Below are 20,801 nucleotides of genomic sequence, written 5' to 3'. Positions count from 1 at the left end.
AAATCTCCTGGCCTTGCAACTGATCTCCAGACAACAGAGATCTGTTCCCCTGAAGACAATGGCAGCTTTGGAGGGTGGACCCTATGGCATTATGCCCTGATGAGCTCTCTCCCTTCCCAGGCTCTACCCCTCCAGGAATTTCCTAACCCAGAATTGGCAACCCAGCCTGAAGGCCTTCAGTTTAGAGCCTAGATATCTGGGTCTCAGGTAGGGAAATGCCTGCAGCACCCACACAGAGGTACTTGGTCTGATTTATTGCTTTCTCTCTCTTGGATTGAGCCCTGGCTCAGACGAAGCCCCACCACCCCTTGCTGATCAGACTTCCTTGGGTTCTTCAGGCCGTTGGAAGGAACTCTTAACAGCTCTCACTCAGGTCTTTCCTTGCCCAAAAGCAAAGTTATGGACTTAAATACCAGGGAGGGGAAACAAGACCTTCTGGGCTCCAGGGTAGCCAGGTACCTACTTCTTCAGGCATCCTCTTTTGAGGCGTATGTCCTTATTTCAGGTGACAGCCTGAGATTTCAGGTGCCCTCTGAGATGTCTGGCCCCTGTTTCTGCCTAGTCAGATCTAGAGATGTCAAGGCTTGGGGGAGGGGGAAACTGTTTTTCCCCCCTAGGACGTTTTTCAATATTTCTAATAGAAAAATCAGAATTTTTGGAAACACCTCCCATGAAATATTTTCTCTTTTTGAATGAGTGAAATGCTTTTAAAGACAAGGTGGGCATGCTGTAGACAGCTCTTAAGCCCAAGATGCATTTCTGCATTCAGAAGGATACCTAATTTTCATGAGAGGAGGAGGCAGGGTTTTCGTTGCTTCTCACCAGGTACATGCCCTCTGTTGTCCTTTAGGCCTGATGTAGTTGACCCTCTCGCCTCTCCTTCAAACCACTGTGACATATTTACCCACAGGCTGGATAAAAAGGAGCCTATTGCCCTACCTTGCGGGAGGTAGGTGGAGAAAAAAAGATCAGAACAAATATTGTGATTTTATATGCTAAGTAAGTTATAAATGATGCATTTTCTGTTAAAGCAATAGAACTACTTTAGGTTTGAAAGGACAGTAAGTATTGCATATGTTTCAATTTCCCCCACAATTTCTGTTTTTTTCTGGGGGAAGTGGGGGGGAAACCCTTCCCCCACATAGCTTCAAAATGTCCTGAAAGTTTACATTCTAGTCATATCTGCAGCATTGGGTGTTGTTGTTTTTTGCAAAACAAGCTTTTTGTAAATATACGTGACAGGCTGTCACTCAAAGAGCTAAGCTCGGCCTCCTGCTGCCCCAGACAGAGCTGGCAGACTAGTGAGTTATACTTCTGTTTATAATAATTGTATAAGTTTGCATCTGTGAATGTAAATTAGCAGATGCAAATTGTGTCCTCCTTTCCGAGAGCTCTTGCCATCCGTAGATAGCTCCAAAAGCTCCAATTTGTCTGTCATTTCTGCAGTAACATCACTTGCATCTGGGAATTCTACAGCAATCAGCATTCTTCACTAGATCTTAGGCCCACTCTACTGTATGACCAGAGCGCACAGCAGACCTGCACTATACCATTTCCAGCTACACAGTAACTGAGCATTACCGAAAAAACATGGAAATTCAGCATGTCAGGCAGATAGCATTCAGACTATAAAAGAGGTGGGGAGGGTTGTTCAGGGAGGGAGAATGGAGATATGCAACCCTCATTTGCTGTCTGTAGAGATCCAGTTGTTAGGGTGGACTCTGGGTGGACACTGTGGCAATATAGCTAGTGTTGCCAACTCTGTGTTGTGAAATTCCTGGAGATTTGGGGAGGAGAAAGACTTCAGAGAGGTATAATTCCATAGACTCCACTGTCCAAAGAAGCAATTTTCTTCAGAGGAACTGAGGTAGGGTAGCCAGTTCCCCCGCTGGCCACCAGTGAGTGATGGGGGGGGGGTAGGATTGCCAAATCCAGGCTTGGAAGCTCCTGGAGATTTGGAGATGGAGCCTAGAGGACAGGGACATCAGGGGGTACAATGCCACAGAGTCCATTTTCTCAAAGGGATCTTATCTCTGTAGTTTGGAGATGAGTTGTGAATTCCAGGGGATCCCCAGGTCCCACCTGGAGGCTGGCATCCTGATCTGGAAACCAGCTGTAATTCCAGGAGATCTACAGTCCCACCCAGAGGTCAGCAACCTTATACCCCACTAAGGTCCTCCCCCCGCCCCCACCAAGCCCGCCTTCCTCAGACTCCACTCCCAGGTCAACCCAGAGCTGGCAACTCTAGGTACAGGCCAGGAACAATTTTCTTCTACATGATATTTATATAACTCCTTGAGGTTTTAATCCGGGTTGCTGCTTCAGCAGAATGAGATTGTTGAGTCCTGAGGTGATAGAAGAGGCGATCACCACTTCACTTTGGTATAAAGAACCTGTAGAAATGTAGAAAAAGATTAAAATAAAACAGGCACAGTAGGCAAACCTGGACAAGATATTTTCTCCGCTAGGGTTGCCAGCTCTGGGCTGGGAAATACCTAGAGACTTTGGGGGTGGAGCCTCAGGAAGGTGGGGTTTGGGGAGGGGAAGGACCTCAGGGTGGTATAATGCTATTGATGTTCACCTTCCAAAGCAGCCATTTCCTCCAGCCTCCAGGGGAACTCATCCCTGTTGTCTGGGGATCAGTAGTAATAGCGAGAGGTCTCCAGGCCCCACCTGGAGGATGGCAACTCTATTATCCGCCGATACACTGGTTTTAATGGCGGCGAGAGGAGTCAAAGGTAACAGTCCCCCTATCTGAAAATTGAAGTGGTACACTCCACTCGGTCGCCTCAGACTTTTTTTAAAAAAAATTTTTTAGGAGGGGGTGAGCCAGACTTGATCTTCATAAACCAGCCTTGAATATTTAGCTGTCTCCGACCGAAAAAATAGAAAGGCTTTAAATAAATTATAATATACGGTGTAGCTGGGCGGTTCCAAAGAAGGCCGACTGGACACCACGACAATAGCGTGGATTTAAAAGGGGCGGGGCACAAGCCTATGAAACCAAAACGAGAACCAACCACTGACGCTAGGGAGGGCCCAAAGGGCGGAGCCACCGTCTCCAGTCTTCCTAAGGAGAGCGCCGCGGATTGGCTGAAGGGGTCACGGGGGCGTGTTTACAGGGTTGGAACAATGAATGGGGAAGAAAGGGGCGTGGCAGGAAATTGGATCTAGCAAGAGAAGCAGGTGAGAGCACGTGTGAGTTTCATATATAAGGTATAAGATATACGCATATCTATTTTTGGGAGGGGTCGTATTGTAATGGTGTGTTTTGCATGTGCGCGATAATGCCGGCGAGAGGTGATTGCCTCTCCATTTTCGTTTGCGGCTACAGCAGCTGTCTTCCCGCCCATTCCCGGAACCCAGAGAGGGAGCTGCTATCGTGGGCTGCTGTGTCCTTGGAGGGGAGCCAAGAGGGGCGCGGCAGCTGTCTTTCACATTGCTCTTGTGTAGAGTTAAGAACGGAGAGGTAGGGAGTCCTCCACTGCGCCTAGAATTGCCTGGAGATCTCTCAGAATTATAAGTGATCCCCGGACGATATAGTTCCCCTGGAGGAAATGGCAGCTGCAGAGCGCGGACTGTATGGCATTATGCTCTATTGAGGTTCCTCCCCTCTCCAAAGCCTGTTCTCTATATGCTGCACCGCCAGACCTCCCAGGCCGGAGTTGGCATAGATGTGTGCAGCGTCTCATTATCCCAAAGCCTGAGGATGAACAAGACAGTCGGGTTTAAAAAGGACCAGACAAGCCATGTGCCTGAAGTAGTAATTTTGTAGACTTAGCAGAGACAGGGGGGTGATCCTGCAAAATGAAAGAGAGAGCCAACCATTGACGCAGGGGGAGGACCGTGGGGCAGGGCCTCTGTTTCCAGGCAACGTAGACGTCAATCTCCTCAAAAGAGCGCATGGGATTGGCTAAAAAAGTCACGGGGGTGTGTCAGCCTGTTTGAAGTCAAGATGGGAGAAGAGGAAGGAGGCGGGGCAGGAAGCAGCAAGTAGCAAGAGTAGCAGGTGAGGTGGTGAGGGAGGCAGGAAGTGTAGTAGGGGGAAGATGTCAAGGAGGGGGCCCCCATTTGAGGGAGAGGCTTTAAGTGGCGCGTGGTTTACAGGTATGAGGTCCGGGTTCCACCCTGGGGTGGAGGGGCGTTTCAGTGCTGGATTGTCAGGCCAATTCTGAGCGTTCCAGAAAGGGAGGTTTGTGGCTGGTATATTTTCAGCACCAGACCTCACCCTGACTAGGAAGTGCACCTGTCTTTGGGGTCGGGCAGCTGCACCAGAATCGAAAGTTAATGGCTGCTCTCTTTCACAGTGTAACTTGTGTTTTATGTTGATTGAAGTTTTAAAGCTATAATAAAGCATGTGCTGGGTGGGGGGCAGCTTGTTCTGTTGTGTGATGGGGTATGGGGTGTCCATAGTGCAAGAGACAATAGTAGAAAACATCTCCACTGGAGCGGTGATGCACGCCTGCACAGCCTGTGTGTCAGATTGTTTTTACAGCTGTACTGTGCACAAACAAATTGTTTCTAGGCTTTTAATCTATAGAGACCTTTGGTGAGCTCACCAGGCTGCAGCACCCTCCAGTTCTGAAGACTTCTTTGTGAGACCGTAAATAGGATTGTTGCAGACTCCCTGGCAGGCCTGGTATGGGCAGCAGCCATCCCCAGCTGCACCCTTTCTAGCTTCTAGGTCTCAGCCTCCCAGCACTTTTGAGCTATGAGTAAAGGTGGGATAGAAATACTTGAATTAATAAAACAAGAGTCAAAGTGTTCTACTGTTTAAAGGGTTGGCCTAGAATTGGGAGACTCAGGCTGTGGTCACACACACTAAATAAATCACTTTCAATCCACTTTCCAACTGGATTTTGGCAGTACACTCAGTAAAATCCAGTTGGAAAGTGCACTGAAAGTGGATTATTTAGTGTGTGTGACCACAGCCTCAGTTTCTTATTTGGTTATGACACTTAGGAAGTGACCTTGTGCAAGTCACACACTCAGTCTAGCCTACATTGCAGGCTTGCTGTGAAATAAGATGCGAGGAAGAAGAGCCGTATAATAGATCTGCCTCCCTTCCAATCCCCCTTAATACCTCTGGCACAGCCCTTGAGTAACTGGAACAAATGGACATGCTTCTCTGATCAGTGCTCACTGCTGCCTCTCTCCCTTTCCTTTGTCTGCCTAGATCAGGGGTCTCCAGCATGGTGCCTGTGACAAAGTGTTTTTAAAAAATGGAGGGAGCTCTTGCCCAGCAGGCCTTTTGATTTGCCACTGAAGATCTGATTGGCTATGCAGATTAAAATAACACTGTTTCATTGGCAGCTGCCACCACAGTGCTTGTTAAATTCTCTCTCATCCTTTTTCCCAGTGAATTTTTAAAATTACTCCTCTTCTCCGCTGCCATTGGGTTTCCTCTGTGCGTGTGGGTCTGCCTACTGTGGCAATTGTTTTGGGGTTGGCTTTGCCTTCTGGGCACAGAGCCAGTTTGTTGTAGTGGTTAAGTGTGGGGACTCTAATCTTGGAGAACTGGGTTGATTCCCCACTCCTCCACTTGCACCTGACTGGATGACCTTGGGCAAGCCTTAGTTCTGATAAGAGCTGTTCTTGAAGAAATAGCGAACCGGGTTGATTCCCCACTCCTCCACTTGCACCTGACTGGATGACCTTGGGCAAGCCGTAGTTCTGATAAGAGCTGTTCTTGAAGAAATAGCAGTTTCTGTCAGAGCTCTCTCAGCCCCACCTACCTCACAGGGTGTCTGTTGTGGGGAGGGGAAGGGAAAGGAGTTTGTAAGCCGCTCTGAGACACCTTTGGGTAGTGAAGGGTGGGGTATAAATCCACTCTCCTTCTTCTGCAGCCACCATTTTACCGTGGTGCCTACTGCCCTATGTCAGAATTCCAAAGGTGCCCACATGCTCAAAAAGTTTGAGAACCCCTGACCTAGATCCTTAGTCCAACACTCTGGCCACTACACTGGCTGCCTACCTGAGGGTGTACAGAGTGCTTTCCCCCCCACTATCACTGGGCAATTGCAGTCTGTTCCCTTGTTAGGCTATAATGTGCAGGGTTCTGAAGGCCGGCTGGAAGTCCCAGCACTCCCTTTCCTTTAACATTTGCTTAAAGATGTTAAGTACTAACCTCTAATGCAGTTATGTAGCTCTGTGCAGGAAGGGTTAATCATGTATCAGTGTCCTTCTCTCCCTAGGTCAGCACCATGGTGGACTCCCAGTATGTCTTGCCCAACGATATCGGCATTGCAAATTTGGACTGTGCTGAAGCCTTCAAGCTGCTGTCGCCAGAAGAGAGGCTCTATGCCTACTACCTGTCGCGGGCCTGCTGGTATGGAGGCCTAGTGGTGTTGTTGCAGACCTCCCCAGAGGCACCCGCAATCTATGCCCTTCTCTCTCGGCTCTTCCGGGTCCAGGACCCGGCTCAGTTAGGAGAGGTGGCACGCTCCCTTGGTCTCTCCGATGAGGAGTATCAGGTACCTGAAACTCTGTCTTGTTCTAAGTTCTCCCTGTGCTTGGGAATGTTTCTTCTGCCTGTGTCTGCATTGACAATCTTCCTTTACTTCCCCTCACCCCATCCCTGCATCTTTAAAGTTGATTCCTCCATCTGCTGAATCTCGGCAGGGCAGTGCCTTCCTCATTGGCCTTACTTCCTGGGGCAACTTCCTTCTATAACCTTAAAAGGGCCTGTTTGAGGGGGGGGGGGGGGTCCATCTAGTTCAGCATCCTGTTGTCACAGTGGCCAGAGAGACACCTATAAGCAATCAACTGGCCCATGGCTTGCCTACCAGCAGCCGGTATTCAGAGCATTAAGAGAGGGGCTTCATCTAGCCATCATGGCTTTTGGTAGACTTCTCCTTTGTAAAATTGCTTAAAAATCTTCTAAGCTACTGGTCCTCAGTACATCCTGTGGCAGTGAGTTCCACAATCAGTGTTGAGTGAATTAGGTACCTCTCTTTTTCTTTTCTGAATCTAGCATTCATCAACTGCACTGTGCAATCCACCCCCAACATTCTAATATTAAATTTATTATGGGTCTATATGACCGAAGTCTTGACCAACAGAGAATGCAAAAGGGGTAAAATAGGTAGCATTCTAATATTATGGGAGACAGAGATGCTGTCAGACTCCTGCAGCAATCAGTTCCCAACAGCTTTCATTCAAAGAACTAAAGTTTATTGAGACTATTGATAGTATGCAGATATCATGGACATCTCGTGTTAGAACTAAATAAAAGCGTGTGAAGCAAACAGTTATACATTACTCAAAGAGACCTCCTGATGACCGAGGGCCAATGAAGGGCCAGGTAGAAGTCCACTGAAATAACGGACCTTTATTCCCAGGAGTAATACTGCACCAGGCACTGAAGATCAAGCAGAGATAATAGAAACAGCAAAGACACAGCAGAAATGAAACTTAGCATTCCAGAGTATTCACCACACTCCCATGGCAGCCAGGGCTAGAGACAGAGGCCTAGCTGACAGATGCTTCTTTATGTCTCTTATCTGCATGTTGCATGATTTTATAATCTGTTGTGGTCCCTCTTGGCAACCGGTGGGGGATGGGGGGGACTTACCAGGAGAAAGAGGAAGGCCTTGGTCATGTTGCTGGCATTACACAGGGAATGACATCATCAAGCTGCGACATAACTGTGACACTCCAGTATTTGGGCAAAAACTATGGCAAAAACAGCTTCTACCATAGAGTTTTTGTCCAAATACCAGAGCGTCACCAAGGATGTTGCTAGTGTGATGATGTCACTTCCTGTGCAGTGTGGCCTGGGCCTTCCTCTTTCTCCTGGTAAGTTCCCCCGCCAGCCAGCTGATTGGTGGCTGGGGGGGGGGCAGAAACTGGCGGTGGGGTCTGGCTACCCTAGTTGTGTCCCTCCTTAGTTGTTCCTTTCAAAACTAAATAGTCCCACAGTCTCTATTTTCATTTTAAGGGGTGTATAATTTTTCTTATGCCTTTTCTAGCTCCATAATATCCTTGTTTAAGATACCAGAACTGCATGCAGCAATTCTACCTTTTAGCGCCAAGACATTATGATACTGGTTGTCCTGATTGTTAGTATGTCTGAATAAAACCTCTGGTGGCAAATTTGCCTCTTTCATCACAGCTGCACGCAGAGTGGATGATGTCATCGATCTGTTAATCATGCCACAGGATCCACATGGAGGGACAGCTGTGCGAGTTGGTTGTGAGAAGGCAGGAGGGGGTGAAATTCACAGTTTTCCTTGCTGAGTGGAGCTTGTAGAAAGGAAGGAGGACTGGTTTCATCTGGTCCTTCCTCACTCCACCTCCACAACCCACGTGTCTATTTCTCCATATGGGTCCTCCAACACTGGGAATTATCTTTCCGGGAGGTGGAAGAGGCAACAGACCCAGAGGGGAATGCAGGAAGAAGACTTTGCATTCTGTGCATGGGACAGTTGCATACAGGCCATTTTTTTTGCATTTTAATTTATATATATATTTAAACTTTGTGACTTTTCCTAAATGCAGTTTCAGTAGGCGGAAAGGTGAGGTAGAAAATATCAAAATAAATGGACTTTTCTGCAGGTCTCCAAGAACTGCTTAATTGCAACAGCTTTCAGTTTTTAAAAAATATATATGTAGGTAACCAATCATAGCATATCTGGTCTTCAGACTTTGTTGTTCCCAGTCTGGACCTCTATGTGTGTGCAGGTAATACTGCCTTGCTTCACAGAATTGTGAGAAGGGAGGGGAAACTGCAGAATGCGTGAATTGCAGTTATATTTGTTGTTGCACTAATTTTAATTGTTCTTTCTTGTAGGCATTCTTGGTTTATGCTGCTGGCGTTTATGCCAACATGGGTAACTACAAATCCTTTGGGGACACCAAATTTGTGCCTAACCTTACCAAGGTGAGCATGAGGTGAAGGGTGCTGAGTATTGGTGGTGAGGTACTGGCCTGTGGAGATAGAAGGGGAGATATTTTGTCTGTTGCTCTGTAGCCAATGGGAATGTTCCCTCCATCCTATTGGCCAAGTTTTCCAGAGAGGAGGTGGAGTCCTGTGGTTTGATGCTTCACCTGACTCTTCCCATGCATACTAATACATCCTTGTGCCCCTTTGATTCTAGGAGAAGCTGAAAAAGTTGGTGTGGGAGAGCCAGGCCTTCAAGGAGCATCCAAAAGACATGGAAGCACTGTGGGGCAGATGCGGAGATCTCATGTTCTCCCTAGAACCCACACAAAAGCACTTGGGACTCAGTGGTCAGGTATAGCCCCCCCCCCCCGCGCCCCCACTCTAGGAGCAGTGAGAGAGTTGATGGCATTCTTTGTTTTGTCAGCAGCTCTGCTGTTTGGGGGTGGGTTGTCATCCTGTGACCTGTTTGTTTGTTTTTTCTGTAGGGTGTCTCCACATACTTCTCAGCAAACTGCTCCATGGAAGATGCAAAGCTGGCCCAGGAATTCCTCGACTCGCAGGTAGCACAAGAACCCTTTTCCTGTTCTTGGGCGGTCTGTGCATGCCAAGGGCATAATGGATGGGGTGGGAGGCTCCGGACACTGGTGATAGGTGGGGTGGGAGGCTCCAGACACTGGTGATAGTCGGGTTGGGGGCTTCATGGTGTCTGCCCTGGTTGAGGGAGATGATGGGGAAATCCCTCCAGGTGCCTTGAGGCATAAGCTTGAAAAGGAGAGGTGTAGGAGCAGAAACACTTCAAGCTGAACCTTCTGTACTGGTTAAGTAGGTGTGTGGGACCAGTCAAGGTGACCCCCTGAGCTGGGGAAGGCTTTCTTTCCATGCCCTGGAGCACTCTTCTGCATTGCATTATTTCTGGCTCTGAGCCCTTACTTGTGTGAGTGGATTTAGGATGGGTTTGGGGGGGGGACAGGTGACATGCCTCTGCATGTGCTTAGTTAAAAGTGTAGCCTTCTGGAAGTAGGATTTTCCCAACTCTCTGCTTTGCTCTTTCCCCAGAACATCAGCGCTTACAATACGAGGCTTTTCAAAACAAAAGCACACGGCAAAAAATGCTATGAGGTTCGGCTGGCCTCAGTACTTTCCAATGGTAAGAGCCTTTTCTGAGTGGCTTAGTGCCCTTGTCATTAACACACACACACACACACACACACACACACACACACACACACCGCTGTTGGGAGGTACCAGGAATGAGGTGGTAGAATGGACTATACTATACCATTCCCAGCTTCAGGTGGAAACTCCGGTTTCTCCCATGCTGTAATGATTCTCCATGGTGTTCTCACAACTGCTGTGGGTACAGAGGCTTTTGCAGTGGCCATGGACTGTCTGCTTTCCCTGAGGTTTTCCTCCCACACTCTGCAGCAGCTCCATAGAATCATAGAGTTGGAAGAGACCTCCAGTGTCATCTAGTTCAACCCCCTGCACAATGCAGGAAATTCACACCTACCTCCCCACCCACCCAATGACCCCTGCTCCATACTCAGACGATGACAAAAAACCTTCAGGATCTCCTGCCAAATTGGCCTGGAGAAAAATGGCTTCCTGACCCCAGAGTGGCGATCCGCATTTTCCTGGGCGTGTAAGAAAGGACCATGAGAACTAAGCAATGATGCAACCCTCCCTGCCCTCCCTCACATGATCTGCCTAAGTTCACAGAATCCGCATTGCTGTCAGATGGCCATCTAGCCTCTGTTTGAAAACCTCCAAAGAAGGACAGCCCACCACCTCCAGGGGAAACCTGTTTCACTGAGGAACCGCTGTAAGGCTGCAGTCACACACACTAAATAATCCACTTTCAGTGCTTCCATGTTTGCTCTCTGTAGGGAAGGGACGATGTTATAATGGCTGTTGTGTAGGGTTGCCAAGTCGAAATAAGTACTTACTGGGGGACTCCCGTTCCACGGTTGGAGCATGCGCGCCGCACGCACATCACCAGGAAGTGACGTTATGACGGCGGGCACGCTGGGGGCGGGGCCATGACCATCCGAGGGAAAAACATAGAGTTTTCCCTCAGATGACTGTGGCCCCGCCCCCAGCGTGCCCGGTGTCATAACGTCACTTCCTGGTGACGCGCACGCCAGGGTGGGGTTCCCCCCGGGGCCTGATCCACCGGTGGCAGGGAACGGGCTTCTGGGGTGGGGGTTTCCCGCCCCCCGGGGGGACTTGGGAAGCCTACTGTTGTGGCGAGTCACCCCCTTTTAAACATTCCCCACCCCCATTACACATGGCCCCCGTGCATTGTAATAAATAAAATAGCTTTTTAAAAAGTCCATATTTCTCACTGAGACACAAAGCAGATTACAAACCTTAAACAACGCAGTAAACCTAATGGAGAAGTAGCCCCAGGTTTTGGAGGGGGGGAGGGGCTGAGCCTGGCAGTGTAGTTTGCAGGATTTGAACCCATACCTCCCAGAGTCATAGATTAGCCTTTGAGGCAGGCCCAGCCTGAATGTTCTGTGTAACATATGATTGCCATTGGGACTTGCGGCCATAAGGCAGCTGTGGATTTATTTTATTTAAAACATTTTTATCCTGGCTTTCCCACCAATTAAGGGTCCTCAGAGTGGCGCACATAAAAACACTGAAACATTTGAACAATTACAAATTACATTTAAAGTTATAAAATAATTCAGTAAAAATACGGGGGGGGGGGAGTAACGGAGGCTGGGCTCGTTGGCAAACCGTTGCTGACCACAGCCATAGGTTTCGTGGAATTCTCTTCCTAGTGACATCCATGCCCTGCGGGACCTGGCCTGGTTCCGCAGGTCCTGTAAGACAGAGATGTTCCCCAGGCCTGTGGCTGAGGACACCAAGGGTTTGTCATTGAACCTGGCCTCCGTTACTCGCCTCCCCCTATAGGAGAAGGGTATAAATTGGTAGCCAATGCCATATGAACAAACTTTAAGTTACATTGTTGTTATTTTAGCTATTTTAATTATACCATGTTGCCCCGAAAATAAGACACTGTCTTATATTTATTTTTTCTCACTAGGGCTTATACCACAAATGCATAGAAATCCTGCTAGGGCTTATTTTTTGGGTAGGTCTTATTTTCGGGGAAACAGGGTAATTGTTTTAATTGTGTTTCATTGTTATTGATCGATAAATAATAGGTATTTAATGAGTGTCGTACACTGCCCTGAGCCCTTCGGAGGAGGGCAGTCTTATAAATTTAATAAATAATAATGATGATAATAATAATAAACTGGAAGTTTTGAGGTGCCACAGGAGGCCAGTTCAGGGGGGCCCCCCCATTCATTTTCCCAACTCTAAATGGCTGCAAGTCAGGAAAACTGTGGGGTGGGGGAGGCTGAAGCCCCTCCTCCCCCTTTCCAAGGTCCCAATCTGAATTGAGCCTTCAGAATTTAGTTTTCACCGGGAACTCACAGTTGCTGTATGGCTACAGGACCCTGTGGTTATCATGTGTTAAATGTAACATGTCATTTAGCCCTGAGTTGCCACACAGTTCTTACTTCCTATGCTGGAAGATATCCCTCCCTACTAGTAACTGGAGACTGCAAAGTTCAGCCATCCTTGGACTAAAAGCCGTGTGTGTGTGTGTGTGTGTGTGTGTTTGTCTTCCTCTTCTCCATTCAGATTCTGAGCTTGATGATGAAATGAGAGCAAAAATGAAGTGCTTTGAGTTTGGAGGCTGTGATTTCACAGTGACGCGAGGCGATTATGGCCCCCTTCTGGAAAAAGTTGTGGAGAACTTGCAAAAGGCCTTGGTGAGATGGGGAGGAAGGGTGGCACTGTCTCCGTGTGTCTGTGGCTCTGTCCTTGCGTTGAGGAACTCAGATGAAGTGTTTTTGGTGGGATGTTGAGCCTTGTTGTTCCCCTCTGACTCCGTGAACTTGACAAGGTCTTAAAAATTCACCCTGGCTTCCTGTTTTAATTTATACCAACCAACTTTATTTTCATCATATACTTTACATAATTTATTCATTTTTTGCTAGACTTGGAGAGAGGCAAGGGACACCCATCTTCACCCACTGGCTTAACAGCTTCTCTGGCCTCTCGGGGCCAGAATACATATTGCCTGGTATACTATGAGATCCACAATATTAGAAAATATCAAAAGTAAAGCAGTTCCAGTCACAAATAAATATTAAACCTACATAAATAGTCTGAGACTATTTGATGTTTTCTAATGCTGATTTTGTAGTATTGTGCATACCTCTTTGCATGTTGTGATTTAGGATATATTACTTTTCTGTTATATTGAAATTCTCTTATATGGCTTGACTTGGATTTTTTGTCCCTGGGGGAGTGTAACCTGTTAGCTACTGGATAAACTCTAGGCAGAGCACAAGCACCTGGCGGCCATTTTGAGTGGCAGCAGCAGAGTCACTTGTTTGACTCTGAGGTTTTGCAGGCGTTGCCGACTCCCCTTTGAGCTCATCTTTGTAGCCGTCAGGGCCTGAAACGTAAATGGAAGCTGATATCCTCGGGAAGCTCTTCTTCGTTACTTATACTGCATTCTGTGGTCCTGAAAAATCGTGTTGTGCGTGCGTCCCTTTTGAGAGAGAGGAGGGTGGAAGAATACTGTAGCAGAAGTTGAGGCCAATGGGGCAAAGCTCACGTGTTGGGTAGTAGCCAATTGCCTGACCAGCTTCTTGAATCTTGCTGTTCTACTGCAGACCAGCACAGCAACCCTCTGAAACTGGCTGGCTGTGGACTGTCTTGTCTTCTCCCACCAGCCTTACACAGCGAACCCCACGCAGGCCGAGATGCTGACCCACTACATCGCCAGTTTCACCCAGGGCTCCATTACAGCTCACAAAGAGGGTTCCCGCTGCTGGATCCAGGACAAGGGGCCTATCGTGGAGAGGTGGGCTTCAGGTCACATTGATTGATGTCTGCAGTGCAAACACACCAACCCATCTGCTATTCCTGGGCTGTTGCTCCAGGTTGGAAATCGGCTTTGTGTGGGGTCACATGGTGGTTTTAAGGGACCATGTGACAAGAGGGCAGAGGAACAGGGAACAGATTGGTTTTTACAGAGATCTGGATTTCACTTCTGACCGCTTGGGGGGTGGGTGGGGGGAGCATTGTGTGCCCCAAGGTTAGCTAAGCTAAAGTAACTTTCATTTCTGCCCTCCTTCATAGCTACATCGGTTTCATTGAAAGCTACAGAGACCCATATGGCTCAAGAGGGGAGTTCGAAGGTACTACCCTGCTTTTGCAATGGAGTATTTGGGGCTGGGTTGTCGGATCTGACTGAGCTAGATTGGGGACATCTTGTATTTACTGTACCTAGCATTCTGTTGGTATTTAGTGAGTCCAGCAAGGTACATGAACCTCTCACTCTGGGCCACAGCTAGTTTTCACTAGAGGACCGCTTCGAGCAACGGCTTGTGGGCCAAGTTTCCCTCTCTCCCCTGACATGCTGAAAAGAGAACTGCCCAGTAGTCTCATTGTTACAACGTAGGGTAGATAAGACCATTAAGCAGGAGTGGATTTGGCCCTGAATCTCCTCTTAGGCTGCGGCCACACATGCTAAATAATCCACTTTCAGTGCACTTTTCAGCTCGATTTTTACTGTGTAAACTGGTAAAATCCAGTTGGAAAGTGGATTGAAAGTGGATTATTTAGTGTGTGTGACCGCAGTCTTTAGTATTCCTCTTCCACATTCATTTTGAAGTTGAGGGGGGCCCATTCTTCTGTTTGCCTGCAAAGTACCTTGGGAGCATGTCTGCAATGGGTTGGAGTCAGTTTGAGGGCGCACGGGCTATATGGTTCTGTACCTTTTAAGTGCAGGGCTGCGGTGCTGCGCATAGTCTATCAAAATTTAGCAAGTCAAATTTTACCATCTTTGCTTATGTGAATTAAGCACATTGGCATGTATTTGCCTTTACTGCCAGTTGGTTATGTCTTGGCTAGTCAGGGGAAAGGTGCCTAGTCGTGTGCATAGTAGAGCTCTCCCACTTCCAAGCTACAAACTTGCATTTAGAAACATGAGTAAATGGTAGAATTTCCGTCAGTTGTGGAATTCTCCACTTAGCATCCAGTGGTGTGCTTGTGTGGTGCAATCAAGGAATGTGCACAGCCCTGCTTAGATTTTGAAATGAGTCCAGTGATGCGTTTGGGTGGCAGAGAGCCAATTTCAGATCTTTGCAGTAAGAATTCCTGGGCAACTTGAAATGCATGCATCACTACTCTCCAGGTTGCATGGGGCTGAAACAAAAGACTGTTGCAGGGTCGAAAGTTATGTACATTTACCTGGGAATAAGTCCATAGAACTTTGGTGGAACTTGCTTCCAGGTTTACATGCATTGGATTGGGCAGCAAGATGACAGACAGGTGGCAAGGTGAAGGAAGCTGGACTGTGTTGCCCAGTTGCTGGCATGTTTTCTTTCCCCAGGATTTGTGGCGGTTGTGAACAAAGCCATGAGTGCAAAATTCGCTCTTCTGGTGGCGTCTGCAGAGTGTCTGCTGGAGGAGCTGCCTTGGCCTCGTGCTTTTGAGAAGGACAGGTTCCTCAAGCCTGATTTCACTTCGCTGGATGTGCTCACCTTCGCTGGAAGTGGGATTCCTGCCGGCATAAACATCCCGAACTGTAAGGGCCTGGTCAGCGAATCTCTTGGCTGGTGGATGGTGGCCCAGGGACCGAATGACCTGCTGTCAGATCCCAATGGCTCACCTCTCCCTCTGAGCTAATGATTGTGGGTACGGACAGCACCAGGTGGGGGTCAGATGTGGCCCAGGGTTTGACAGATGCTGGCCCCTGCTGTGAAGCAGGGTAGGAAGAGAGGAACTGAGGCTAAAGATGACAAATTTCTGGCACATTCCACACTTTCAGTTTAGCGTGTTTCCTAAGCATGCCTCCACCTCCCCATTGTTCTCCACCACAGCTATTTCTTTAAAGCCTTTATATGAGTAGCTTTTTACCTTCTTGTATTTTTTCTAGAAAAGGAGAAGGCATCCCCCCCCCCAAAAAAAAACACAACCCTGCCGAGCTGGGCCTTAACACAGAGCAGGGTTGCTTCCTGGGACATGGTTTGAATGGCAAGATTTAGCCCTAGGACAGTGATGGTGAACGTTTTAGAGACCGAGTGCCCAAACTGCGACCCAAAACCCACTTATTTATCGCAAAGTGCCAACACGGCAATTTAACCTGAATACTGAAGTTTTACTTTAGAAAAAACAACTCATACATTAACTTAAGATGATCCAAACAAAGTAAGGAAACCAATCCCAAATGCTTTCATTTACTTAAAATTATTTGGCAGATAATTCGACACTTTAATGATGGTCTGGGCCTGGCTGGGGTGATGGCACGCGTGCCCCCAGAGAGGGCTCTGAGTGCCACCTCTGGCACCCGTGCCATAGGTTCGCCACCACTGCCCTAGGACGTATAGGGAGGGGCTGCGGTTTAGTGGCAGTGCTTGGCATGCAGAAGGTCCCAGGTTCAATCAGAGAGCAGGTTTTGTAAAAGACCCCTGCCTGAGACCCTGGAGAGCCACTGCTGATCTGAGTAGACAATACGGATCTTGAGGGACCGGTGGACTGATTCTCTGTGTAAGGCAGGTACATGTGTGTGTGTACAGAGTGCCAGTCCTTTTATGGTGTGGAGCTGCCCTTGCACGTCTGGGTTTTACTGGTTAAAGAGATTGGCTTCTAGCCAACTTGAGCCCCAGCGCCTCTCATTTTCAGATGCTTTTTAATTTATCTGGTTCTTCTCCAGAGAAGAGTGCCGATCCGGGATGGGCCAAGCTGAGTGTTGTTTAGCTTTAACAGGGAGAGTAGTATCCAGGAGTGACAAACCAATCTCTGGCTCCCTTTCTCCTTTGGAGGGAGCTCTGGGTGTTCTGAATCCTGCAGTTGCTGCAGAATTCTGTGTTTGGACGGGGGGGTGGGAGTGATGGACGTCCACCTTCTCCTGTCCTGTGGTGCCCCAGGCAACCCAGTCAGCAGGTCCTGCTCGACTTTGCATGCAGGAAGTCCCGGGTTTGATCCCTGGCATCACCAGTTAAAGGGTCACAGATTGCAAGTGTTGGGGAAAGGTCTTTTTCTGCCTGAAATCCCGGAGAGCTGCTGCCAGTCAGGGCCAATAGTCCCGAGCTGTGGATAGACCAATGGATTTGCCCTTGTACAAAAGCCCTTTTGTATGTTCGTGTTTTCAGATGATGACATCCGCCAGAGAGACGGGTTCAAGAACGTCTCACTGGGGAATGTGCTGGCTGTGGCTTATGCGACGCTGAAGGAGAAGCTGACTTTCCTTGCGGAGGAGGACAAGGTGTGTGTCGAGATGGGCTTGTTCGTCAATCTCTAAATCAGATAATTTTATTTAACATTTACAAATTGCCTTTCTGCTGACTTGTGCATCTTGAGGGTGATGTGCAAGAACCAGCAGAGCTCAAGAATAGGTTAAAGCCAGTGTGATAGAAGGTGCAATTCCCACGCTATGTGCCATGTGGGAGGCTGAGGTGCGTTGCCTTGACTGGATACATCCCCTGCCCCCCTACGAAACAAGATTAGCAGTTTCTGGCCTTTGTACATTTTTTAAAAAGGATTTCAGCTTTGCACTGTAAACTGTAGGCAGCTGTATCACACTGGCTGAGCAGGCTCCACCGTGGGTAGTGGAATCTTGGGGGAAGCTTGTACTCACATCAGAGGGGCTTCCTGGCAGACCATGGAAGGCCGTTGGGGAGGAGGCACCTCTATCCTGGTGCATGGTCTGTGGCGCTCTCTTGCAGGATCTCTACATCAAGTGGAAGGGGCCCTCCTTCGAGGTGCAGGTCGGACTTCATGAACTCCTGGGCCATGGCAGCGGGAAGCTTTTTGTCCAGGTGAGCATCTTTGTGCGTCCTCTTTGCGGGGGAGGGGGGGAGAGCATGGCACGCTGTGGGCCCTTGCACAAGTGGTACAGTGCATTTCACATGAACGTGTCCATTTTCACACCTTCGCATCTCATCCTCATCTGATTGAATGCAGGAAGAAAGCTCAGTTAAGGTGGAATGGGAATTGCTGTCTATTCAGAGATTGTAATTTGAGGGGGGGGTTTCTTCAGGGAAAAAACCCTGGAATGTCACCCTTCTTCCAAGGAGTTCACGGCAGCACACTTGGCTCCTTGCCCCACATTTTATCTTCTCAGCAGCCCAGTGAAGTAAATGAGGCAGAGAGGGATTGGGTGGTCACCCTGTGAGGTTTCAGGAAGTGGGATTTGCACCCAGCAAATGGTTTCTCTCCAGCGCTCTCACCTCTACCCCACACTGCTGTCGCATATCTAATAGTGGTGCATGGCCCCACCATGCAGATTAAAAAAACCAAAACACTAAGGGGGGCTGCTGAGGGCTAGGGCATATCTTCATGCAGCCGTGGGGACCCACCAGGCTTAGAAGAACAGAGCAACTTTTTAAAAGGGAGTGATTAACACTTCCTCCAAAAATAAAGGGGGGAAATTGACGTTTGGATGGCATTTTGGGTTGCTGCAACAACTCTAAATTGCTTGCCATGTTCCGTGGCCCTAACTAAGTGGAAAGGGTGGGATGGAGCTGGGGGGGTGGAGAAGGAACAAGATGCAGGGGGTGTGACCGAGGGGAAGCTGGTGCCCCATTTTTAAATTTTAAAATAGCAGCCCCTGTGTTGAAAGCATTTGCATCAACAATCCTGAGAGCCTCATTAAATCGGCCGAGGATATGGCACCCATATGCAGGTGGACAAGACTGAGGGCCAAGTAGGCTTGTGTAACGTGTGGCTACTGGGTGTGCGGCTGCGATGAGGTCGCTTTCCCAACTCCTCATCCAAAGACCTAGACTGAAAAGTCCAACTCTGAATGTGCAGGGAAAACCCTACGACCGATCTCTTCTCCCCCCACCCAGCTTTCAGAAGGCAAGAGTGAAAGCTTGAAGGGGACACAGCTTGACGTGTAGTCAAGCCAGTTCAGCTTTGGCATCTCCCAGCTGGGCTAGCCCCATTGCTTTCACTGGAAAGATCTGGAAAGCCAATTCTAGCCAGGGTTGGCTTTTGGGGGCTAGGAGGCCACTGGGCTGGTTCTGTTTAAAAAGCTGCCAATCATCCTCATTTCTTTAATTTTGGGGCTTGCTTAAGTGCTAGATGCCTTTAGCCTTGATAGGTGAGGCAAAGAAACCCCACCACCACCACCTACCAGTCAAACTCTAGTGTAACTTAGTTGTTCAACCAGCACCTGGTCTGGGCTGCATTGCAGGTAGAGCTCAAATAATTCAATGCTGCTCCATGCAAAGATAAATAATTCCCTGCACAAAGAACCCTAAAGAGTCAGAGAAGAAGGCTATTCTCAAACCCTTCTCCCTGACATACTAGCTTTCACTGTTCAGGGATTCTACCTTAAGGGCACCCAACTTACACGCAACCATACATCTAAGTACCCTGGACAGGGCCTTGAGCTATAAGTGCCATTTTACCAGTGTAGCAGCAAAAACATGCACGTGAAACAACATTCTCCCAAAATTATGTGGTACAATTTGGAGTGCGTCTGCTACAACACTAAGATGCTCAGTTTTGGAGTTGGTGTATAGCACTGCGGAATATGGTGCTTCAGGATGGCTCAGCAGCCACCGTGTCCACAGACTTGATGTCCAACTCAACACAACAATGAGAACCATCAGTGGATGTATTAAACCCACTCCAAACTATTGGCTACCCACATTGTGCCACATCGCTCCCCCACATCTCCGAAGACAAGATGCTCTTCTTTGTGAATATCGAAAGATAATTGAAAACAGAGTTGCCCATCCACAAAGACATGGCTGACACAGGCCTATCTAGACTGAGATCCCGACACCCAGCAATAAGATCTGCACAGATCCTGCAATCACAAAATTTCAATCTAGGGAATGAATGGTTGTGATGTGGTTGCGAACATGGAGGCAATCCGTTCCACCCGATATAATAACCTGATAAATACCAGTGAGAGGCCTGCAGGATTTGACTTGCCATGTAAAGTATGGGAGATGGCCAGTAGGATATGAACAGGCTTTTGGCAGCTGTGCAGACCAGTTGTTTAAATGGGACAAAATACCAGGACCCAAATGCGATTGTGGTGCAGCCCCACCAAACTGTTTTCCGTCTATCACAGGAAAGTGAGTGTCATGCTTTCCGGGGAGATGTGACAAGAGTTCTTTGAACTCTCCCAAAATGCAATTGAGTGGATTGAAAATTTAGATATTAGTATTTAGGGGGATTGGCCTCCTGATGTCTGATACCTGTTGTATCAACTTGGTTACATATTTTATATTATTATATACTTCCTGTGTGTAACTCTGCAAGACAATAATTAAATAGGGATTCTTTATTTGTATGGCATCATTCGTGGGCAGTCTGAAGCAGCACACCTACAGCACATGCGTGCTGCTTCCAGTTTGGTGTAGTGCCAGTTTGGTGTAGTGGTTAAGTGTGCGGACTCTAATCTGGGAGAACCGGGTTTGAGTCCCCACTCCTCCACTTGCACCTGCTGATGTGACCTTGGGCCAGTCACAAGCTCTGGCACAGCTGTCCTCGAAAAAGAGCAGTTTCTGTCAAGAGCTTTCTCAGCCCCACCCACCTCACAGAGTGTCTGTTGTGGGGAGGGGAAGGGAAAGGAGTTTGTAAGCCGCTCTGAGACTCCCAAGTGAAGCGCGGGGTATAAATCCAATCTCCTCCTCCTCCTCCCTCCTCTTCCGCTGAGGAGGCAGCCTCTTGTCACAGCAAAATCTGCTCTAAGTTAAGCGCTTTCTCTCTCCTCTTGGCAGGACGACTCGGGTGCATTCAACTTTGACCGGGATGCAGTGATCAACCCAGAGACAGGGGAACTGGTGAGGACTCGGGGGAGGAGTTGTAATTACAAACCTGGTCGGCGTCTGCGAGAGGGTGATGCTCTGCTCTGACTCTT

General features: G+C 48.3%; 1 protein-coding gene across 6 annotated transcripts in view; it reads left to right on the top strand.

Moving 5' to 3' along the window:
* The first annotated feature begins 3,144 nt into the window (after positions 1 to 3,144).
* DPP3 (dipeptidyl-peptidase 3) overlaps positions 3,145 to 20,801 on the top strand; it is a 25,403-nt gene continuing 7,746 nt past the window's right edge. Inside the window, exons 1-13 of one of the 6 annotated variants that reach the window (XM_015416857.1) lie at positions 3,145 to 3,186; positions 6,195 to 6,473; positions 8,792 to 8,881; positions 9,099 to 9,236; positions 9,370 to 9,444; positions 9,941 to 10,031; positions 12,545 to 12,675; positions 13,648 to 13,778; positions 14,057 to 14,115; positions 15,312 to 15,506; positions 17,074 to 17,186; positions 17,647 to 17,739; positions 20,662 to 20,724. In XM_015416857.1, the coding sequence (XP_015272343.1) occupies positions 6,204 to 6,473; positions 8,792 to 8,881; positions 9,099 to 9,236; positions 9,370 to 9,444; positions 9,941 to 10,031; positions 12,545 to 12,675; positions 13,648 to 13,778; positions 14,057 to 14,115; positions 15,312 to 15,506; positions 17,074 to 17,186; positions 17,647 to 17,739; positions 20,662 to 20,724 (1,449 nt within the window). In that variant the 5' untranslated portion in view covers positions 3,145 to 3,186; positions 6,195 to 6,203. The other 5 variants (XM_015416855.1, XM_015416859.1, XM_015416860.1 and 2 more) reach the window with 5 other exon arrangements.

This window comes from Gekko japonicus, unplaced genomic scaffold (genome assembly GCF_001447785.1).
Source record: "Gekko japonicus isolate JY-2015 unplaced genomic scaffold, Gekko_japonicus_V1.1 scaffold278, whole genome shotgun sequence".
Lineage (NCBI taxonomy): Eukaryota > Metazoa > Chordata > Lepidosauria > Squamata > Gekkonidae > Gekko > Gekko japonicus.
This window is presented reverse-complemented; position numbering and strand designations above follow the sequence as displayed.